General features: G+C 54.0%; 1 protein-coding gene across 1 annotated transcript; it reads right to left on the bottom strand.

Annotated features, from left to right (window-relative positions):
- Positions 1-60: 60 nt before the first annotated feature.
- ACTMAP (actin maturation protease) lies at positions 61-8,057 on the bottom strand. The gene is given in 7 exon segments (XM_005890602.2): positions 61-1,500; positions 2,257-2,327; positions 2,438-2,508; positions 2,511-2,569; positions 3,334-3,458; positions 3,971-4,039; positions 7,063-8,057. Coding segments are annotated over 7 exon segments (1,047 nt in total). The 5' UTR covers positions 7,377-8,057; the 3' UTR covers positions 61-1,162.
- Between the last annotated feature and the right edge of the window lie 516 nt (positions 8,058-8,573).

The following is an 8,573-nucleotide window of genomic DNA, read 5'->3' as shown; positions in this document are numbered from 1 at the left end:
TGGAGTCTTTTTTTTTTACATCTGGAGCTTATGGGCTCAAAGCTCATAATTTGAGCATTAGCGCTGCATGAGGTGAGGGGATGACGACAGGTCTGGGGTAGAAGTGGGCTCAGAGCTGGTGGTTCATTGGCTTCACTGAGTTGCTCTTCTTGTGCCTGGCCCCCCCCGACCCCATCTGTCTAGGTGCTGTGCGCCTGGCTTGAATCTGGCCCTGCCACTGGCCAGCCCTGTGACCTCAGGCCAGTGACGGTACTTCTCCAGCCTGTTCTCCCTCAAACTGGGAGGATCTAGTACCCTCCTTAAAGGGTTGGAGGACTTGATGAGTTAAGGGGGTTGTGAAGGGGTTGGCACAAATAATTAGCAGTGGGAGCTTTTGCCTTTTAGACCAGGAGAGAAGACAGGTGAGGGAGGTGCTTAGCCTGAGGGCCTCTTCCCTGAGGAAGTGATAAGAGTCAGGACTGTGGATTCAGGAGTTTTAATGGAGGGCCGGGTGCAGGCACAGGACACCCCAGGCACCTGAGACCCCACTGGTGGCAGAAAGTATGAGGAGAAAGAACCTGGGGTGAGGGAGACTGGGGTGAGCCAGGAGGATGCTGCACAAGGAGCATACAGGAGGTTCTGGAAGCTTCTCCGGAGGGCAGTGGTGAAATGTGGTTTGTGTTTGGGTTTTGTTTTTGGCCACGCCATGTGGCATACAGGATCTTAGCTCCCAACCAGGGATCAGAACCCGTGCCCCCTGCACGGAGTCTTGACCAGTGGATCGCCAGGAAGTCCATGGTTCGTGTTTTAAAAGGCTTCTCCGGCTTGACATGAAGACACTGTCAGGGGTACAAGGAGAGGGTGGTCGGCAGCCAGAAATGGGTGGATGCAGCACTGATGGGGCGGGGGGGACAAGCCCTGGGGTCTCAGTGGTTGTCAGTCTCTCCCCTGCAGAGGCAGCTGGTCTGTGTGGCTTCTGGCTATAACCCCAGCCCAGAGTAGGTGCTCAATTCTGGGAGGTGGGCTTGGGGGAGTTGGGGTGATGCCCAGGATGGATGTGGGGGGGACCTTGCATGAAGGATCTCTGGTTGGAGGTCCAGTCCAACCCCTCAGGCTGTCACTCAGAGAGAGAAGCCAGGGCACTCTGTGGCTGGTGACACAGCTGAGCTGGGGCCACAGCAGCCTAGTGGCTGGAGTCCTGTGGTCGGAGGAGCAGGGCCTGGCCACAGAGGCCGGCCCGCACCCCGCCGGCAGGCACCACGTACTCCCGGCCATCCGCAGCCCGAGAGGGTGAGAAGTCCGTCAGCTGCAGGTTGCTGTCCCGGACTTGGTCGTAGTCCCACAGCTGGTGGTGCCAACTCTTGCCCTGCTTGGCGAGGAGGTAGACAGCCCCTGGGGAGCCTTCTTCCGGCAGGGATGGTGGCTGGTGGGGTGTGCCGGGGACTGGGTGGAACAGGCCTGGCAGCTCGGGATCCTCCGAGTAGCCAAGGCTGGGCACATGCTGCACACCCAGCAGGACCCCTGTGGGGAAGAGGGGGCGGCTGTGAGTAGGAGCTGAGCCCTGACAAGGGGCTGGGGCTCCCAGAGTCCCCCTCCACTGCCCTCCAGGGTGGGCGCTGCCATGATCCCTGCACTGTACACAGCGTGGGCACAGCTGGGCTTGGATTTGAACCCATGGGGCTGGGCTCCAGAACTGCAGGCATTTTAAGTCCTGCCTCCGACAGCCTGTCAGCACAGGGAGGTGGCCAAGGCAGCACCAAACAGAGCAGACATCATCACCTAGTTGTTGCGAGCTGTCTAGGAGAGCCGTGCTCAGAGGTGTGCACACCAGCGCGCTGCTTTCTATCAGGCAGGTGGAAAGACGAAGGTGCTGACTATAGCTAACACTGAGACATGGAACCTACCAGGCACCATTTAAAGAGTTTGAACATTCAAACAGCCCTCTGCTCTGGGACTGTTCATCCTGATTTCCAAATGCGGACCTGGAGGTCCAGAGTCACAGAGCCTGGGAGTGTCTGGACCAGGTTTGCAGCCCAGTTTGATCCTCCTCTGTGCTCTGAGTTTCTTGTTTGGGAAAAACCCTGATTGACAGATGCTGAAGTACCTGCTGCTGGACAGGACCCTGCTAACTACCCTGTAGGGACAAAGGTGGTCCAACCCTGGCTCCTGCCTTGAGTAGTGTGGAGGGGCTGGCACGAGGGTGAGCATGTGAGGAGGGGAGACTGGGGATCAGGGAGGCCCACAGTGAGGGTCCAGGGCAGGGGAGGGGGAACCCACCTGCACTCACAGCCCAGTGGGCCTTGTGGCCCCTCCTCTGACATGGTTCGTGGTTGAAGTCCTCGTCGTAGCTGCACTGCAGTCAAGGCCAATGCTGTGGGACGGCCCCAGGACACACACACATACCCCCTGCCCCAACTTCCCCTATCCCAGCCCGGCTCCCTCCCTGACCCTGGGATACGGGATAAGGAGGGGGTGTCCGGCGACAATGTGCTGCAGGACGTGGTCTCTGTTGGGACCGCCCAGGCCGCCGCAGAGAGCACCTCTGCCTGGCAGCCCAGTGCCTCCTGGGCCAGCCTGCCCATGTCGGCCACTGCAGGGACAGAGCAGACACACGAGGAGCAGTCACTGTGCACCAGGCACCAGGAAAAAGGCTTTTAGGAATCAATGCCTGTAACCCTCACCGTGACCATCATCTCTTCGTGCAAACGTGGAAAATGAGCCACAGAGAAAGACACAGATCCTGTGTTAATGCATGCGTGTGGAATTTAGAAAAACTGGTACACATGATCCTATTGGCAAAACAGAGACACTGACGCACAGACGCAGAGAATAAATGTATGGATACCAAGGGGGCAGGGTGGGAGGAACTGGGAGACTGCAACTGACACCTATGTACTATTGATACTATGGATGAAATAGACAACTAATGAGAATCTACTGTACAGAACAGGGAACTCAGTGCACTGTGGTGACCTGAATGACAAGGGAGTCCTAAAGAGAGGACATACATCTATGTGTATGGCTGACTGATCCTGCTGTCCAGCAGAAACTGACACAACATTGTGAAGCAACTCTACTGCAAAAAAAATTAAAAAAAAAAAAAAGTGAGGCACAGAGGATACGTTGCTTGTCTATGATGACGCAGCAGGAAGCGGCAGAGCTGGGCTGGGAACCCAGGTGGCCTGGTTCCAGAGTCCACCTCATAACACTCTGCTCTTTGATGGGGTGGGGCAGGGGAAGGAGAAGGGTGTGAAGAATGGAACAAAGTCCCCCATGTGCCTGATGTATCCCAGCCAAGCTCTCCAGTCCTCTCCTGCAGGACATCTGGGTGACACCCTTCCACACCCAACCTACCTGAGAACATCTCCCCCCGGGCTGTGTATCCTCTCTCCATGGCCACCTGCACAAGTCTCTCCAAGGGGGTGCCGCCGGGGGGTGCCAGGAGGGTGCCTGCCATCCACAAGGCCACCAGCCCACACCTGGGGAGAGACAGGCCCAGCCCCCCAACCTCTAATTCGAGTCTTTCCTGGCCCCCTCTGCCCTGGAAGCTGGAGTGTAGGGAACAGTTTGCTGCCCTGGGGGAATTCCCTTGTCTCCCAGGGTGACTGGAGAGACCTGACTTCCCCCTCCTAGGAGAGGGGATGGCCAAGGCCTGAACCCAAGGCTGGAGGGCTGGGGTGGGGTGAGTGGGTGGGAGGTTAGGCAGACATGTCATCTGGGCTTCCAGGAGGAGCAGGTGCCAAGGGGGAGTCAGAGATAATGGACCAGATTTGTTCACTTGCTTGTTTGTTTCAACTGTTTACTGCGCATGCTCCCAGGACCCTGACCTGGGTAAGTTCCCCTTCTCCTTCCCCTCCTCCTTCCCCCTAGGCTGCCTGGGATGAACCCACTCTTCCCACACTTCCCGGTCAATCCTCACAGAGGCTGGTGAGGGCAAAGGCTTGAGGGCACAGCCAGCCAAGGGGCTGGGGTCCCGAATCAGGGTACGTACTGAGGGCCTTCTTGGATGAGGGAGGGCAGGTCAGCACAGAAAAGGATCCACTGCAGGTCACTTCTGAAACTGAATCAGAGGCGCATTCAGGTCATGAGGGAACCAGTTCCTAGGGTCTCACCCTCAAGGGCTGCTCTTGGCTGGGTCAGACTGCCTTCATCCCTGATGAGACACTTCCCTTCCCCACCTCTGTTTTCTCGTCTGTTCAATGGGAATCATTCTTCTGCCTGCTACTCTCTGCTTTTTCTCAGCCACTGAAGGGGCAAAGAGCAGATGTGCAAAAGCTATACAACTAGGAGTCAGAGGAATTTATTAGAAGGGGTGTCTCTATATCATGTTGAGCCCTAGTGGCTCTGGTAAAGAACCAGCCTGTCAATGCAGCAGACTCAGGTTTAATCCCTCAGTTGAGAAGATCCCCTGGAAAAGGGAATGGGAATCCACTCCAGTATTCTTGCCTGGAGAATCCCATGGAGAGAGGAGCCTGGTGGGCTACAGTTGCAAAGAACTGGACGTGACTTAGCGACTGAGCATGCATGCATGCTCTACACCATGGATGAAAAAATTAACGAAAGGAAGAAAGGGAAAATTTTATTGGAGCCAACTTGAGGATTATAACCTGGGAGATAGTCTTTCAGAATGCTCTGAGGACTTCTCTACCCATCAGATGTCAAAACACAGTCATATGTTAAGTTTTTGAGACAAAGGGTTGTCAAAATATTATTGACCATTTACTCAATCCAGATCTACAAGTACAAAGCAAGTTGTGGGACATGGGTCATTTTGACCCCTTAACAAGATTAAGAAGGAATATTACTCTGTAAGGAGGTCTGGTAAATGCACACTAAATGGGAGGGAGGAGGCCCAAATGGGCAAAGAAACAATTTACATTTATTTTATCTTGCTGGGACTTCCCTGTTGGTCCAGTGGTTAAGACTTTGCCTTCCAAAGCAGGAGATGCAGGTTTGATCCCTGGTCGGGGAACTAAGATCCCACAAGCCTCAACAATCAAAAAACCAGAACATAAACAACAGAAGCAATACTGTAACAAATTCAATAAAGACTTTAAAAATGATCCACATCAAGAAAAAGAAATTTTTCCCGTCTTGCCATAAAACATGAATTTAATTTCATCAGTGCCGAAACTCTCCATGTTTTTCCCTCTCAAGCCTGTTTTTCACGCAGTTAGGATGGAAATCCCTTCACTCAGCCTTGAGCAAAACCAGGTGACAGCTCCAGGCCTAAGAGATCACTGATAAGAGTCAGGCCCAGCCCCTTCCTAGGGGAGGCCACTCAAGAATATTTTGGTGATTCCAATCCTTGCCCCCTCTCCACCAGGGCTCAGGAGGTGCCAGGCAGTGTGCTTCTATCTCTATCCCAAAGCCAATGAAAGGGGAAGGCTGGGAGGCACCCTCCTGATGAGAGGAGATATCACAGCACATTGGTTAAAAGCAGGGTGCCACCACCCCCCCCCGCAAAAAGCAGGGTGCCCCATTGCCATGCCCTTCCTCTTCTAAGCACTGTGGCCAAGTGACTTAACCAATGTGAATCTCAGCTTCCTCATCTGAAAAATGGGGTAACAATAGTTCCTGCCCTGAGCGGGGAGAGAGAAATTAAAAGGTTGAGTTTAACATAGATATGCTATTTTGTATCTGGAGGAGGGCATGGCAACCCACTCCAGTATTCCTGCCTGGAGAATCCCCATGGACAGAGGAGCCTGGCGGGCTACAGTCCATGGGGTCACAAAGAGTTGCACATGACTGAAGTGACTTAGCATGCATGCGTGCGTGCATATACGTACATACATATATGTATGTGTGTATATGTGTATCTGAATCACTGTGCCGTACACCTGAAAATAACATGACATTATAAATCAACTTGGAGAAGGAAATGGCAACCCACTCCAGTACTCTTGCCTGGAAAATCCCACGGACAGAGAAGCCTGGTAGACAACAGTCCATGGGATCGCAAAGAGTCGGACACGACTGAGCGACTTCACATAAATCAACTATACTTCAATTAAAAAAAAAAAATAGTTCCTGCCTCATGGAATTGCTGAGGTTAAATTAATAAGTAAAAAAACACTTAGAACAGCACCTGGCATATGTAGATAATGGGTGGTTGTTACTTGCATTAAATTTGCCTCACTATGGGGGACTTCCCCAGCAGTCCAGTGGTTAGGCTCTGTGGGTCCATTGCTGGTGATGTGGGTTCTATTCCTGGTTGGGGAACCAATATTCCACATGCCACACAGTGCAGCAGAAACAAAAAACAAAACAATTTGTCTTACTATACTTGGGGCCTTTAGGGCTGATTATAAACTTGTCTAGAGAACTGGAAATTTCTTCCGGACAGGGGCAGGTCACTTCTCCCTTTTCCCTTCACCCCCAGCCCATGTCTAGGCCCCTTCCTTCCTGCCTGGGTCTCTGGGTGCTCCAGCTTCCTTCTGGGCCCCTAGCCTCCAGTCTTACCATCTCCACTCCTGGAAGGCAGCCTCCCTCCCTCCCTGGAAGGGCACAAAGCCATTCCACAGCTCCCCAGAGCCCTCAGGACAGTCCACCTTCCTTCACAGGCCCCCGCATCCCCCCCACCCCGCCATGCCCTGTGTCGGGCTCCTGGCCACCTGGGAAATGAGTGGCCACATTTGCCACTTCTCTGTCAAGTATTTGCAGGTCCCTGAAAAGAACACCTCTTCATTTCACTTTTGGGCCCAGGCACAAGCTATTTTCTCTTCTCATCAAGAAACTTCCTCGACAGCACTCAGGGGTTCCCTCCTCTAGACAAGCCCCTGAGACCCCCCACTCCTGGGGCACCAACTCCCTCTAGACTCCTTCCAGATGGCTCTGACCTCTCTGGACTGTCACTGTCTGGTGGAGGGAGCATCTGTTTCTCCCACTGGATGAGGTGCTCTCAAGGAGCAGGAGCTTTCTACATTGCTGAAGGCACACAGCCACTGAAGGCGTCCAAATAGGGAGCTGAAGCAGACTGTTTGCCCTTAAGAAAATGGGAAACCCCAAGAGATGACTGAAGTGATGTGGGGAGAGGTGGTTGGGTGAGACCACGGGTGGGAGGGATGGGCCATGGGACCCTACCGGTCCTTGTGCAGCTTCAGGAGCCTCTTCACGTCCTCTCTGCTCCCGGGGGCTGGGCCGGCCCTCTCCAAGGCCTCCTTCAGGAGCTGACTCTTCTCTAGGCCGAAGACATGAGGGGGAGCAAACCCGGTGGTACGGGGCGGTGGCGGCAGTGGGGGTGGTGGGGGAACAGAGGCCTGGAAACTCGAGGGTGGAAAAGCTAATTCGGGGAGGTTTAGGGGAAGGGGAGGAAGTGGAATACTAAGGGCCTGGGATGCGGGGGTTTCGGGAGGAGGAACTGGTGGCTCTAAAGGAGGAGAACATGGAGAAATCATTTTGGGGTCTGTGACTTAGGCTGAAAGATCGAGAATGGGAGAGAGGGGACAGATCCTCCAAAATGTGGTCACAGGGATGGAGAGTCTGGCGGTCTTAGAGCTGAATTCCTGATCTGGGAGCTGAAGTTGGGATTGTAAAAAAAACAGGGCTAAAATCTGGAACCTTGGGAGCAGGGATTGAAGCTGACGCAAATGACAAGGAATCTGAGGGCTAAGGGGTCCTTTAATGTGCAAACAGATCTGTGGTACAGAGTTGGGATGCAGAGCTCAAGGTGTGAGGCTCAGGAGTTAACTTCTTATCCTGGGCTAGTTTAGAAACGGGAAATTATGGGACACGAAAGCCCAGGCCTGGGGCAAGGCACCTAAAGCGTGGGATTTAGGACCCCTGGGCTAAAAACTGGGAGAATTTAGAATAGATCCCACCCCCTCGCATCTCTGACCCGAGTTTGGAACCTTAGAGCTGACCTTTGAGCCAGAGGTCAAAAGGACACTTGGCAGGGAAAATAGCCTAGTTGTGGAGAAAGTCCTGAAATCGGGGCGCAACAGGAAGTCTTGTGGGGTGGAGAAGGATCACAGATTGGAGGTCGTTGGGAGCCCCCATACGGCTGGGGTAACAGGGTCGGGCAATAAAACTCGCCTACCCTTCCCGCAAAATGGCTGCCGCAGCGTAAAGCCTTTCCCAAATCCCGCGGTAAGATTAGCAACGCAAGTCCGCCCCTTTAACGATCACGTGACAGAGCGGGGCTGTGAAAGAAAGGCCTTGGAAGAGACTGCCGCAAGAACCGAGTCCCGATTGGCAAGAGGCGCGTGAGGGGGCGCGGCCTTCACGGATTGGTCCGTAGTCGCGTGCGCCGCAAAAGGGTTTGCAGGGGCTGGGCGGAGTTTTTCTGCTGAGGCGGGAACCCAATTGCCGTTTTTATTGGCAAAATCTGGGTCCGGGAGCTAGCCTTACTCTGATTGGCCAAGCTACCAAGTTTCCGCGCAGGGGTTGGCTTGTAGATAGACAAAGGCGGGTCCAGAGGAGGAAGTTTTGTGGTCGGCACTCAGCAGCGTAGCAGGCACTGCTTGCGGGAGCTGAGTCTGTTTCGGTGAGTATTCTTGGACACAAGCGGCCGTAGGCGCCTGGCGGCGGAGCGCGTGACGCCCGGGCTTTCCTGCGCTTCGTGTAGTGGGAACTATTTTTTTTCTGCGCGAGGC

This window comes from Bos mutus, chromosome 18, assembly GCF_027580195.1.
Source record: "Bos mutus isolate GX-2022 chromosome 18, NWIPB_WYAK_1.1, whole genome shotgun sequence".
NCBI classification, from domain to species: Eukaryota; Metazoa; Chordata; class Mammalia; order Artiodactyla; family Bovidae; genus Bos; species Bos mutus.
The sequence above is the reverse complement of the archived record's forward strand: the minus strand, read 5'-3'. Positions and strand labels throughout refer to the sequence as shown.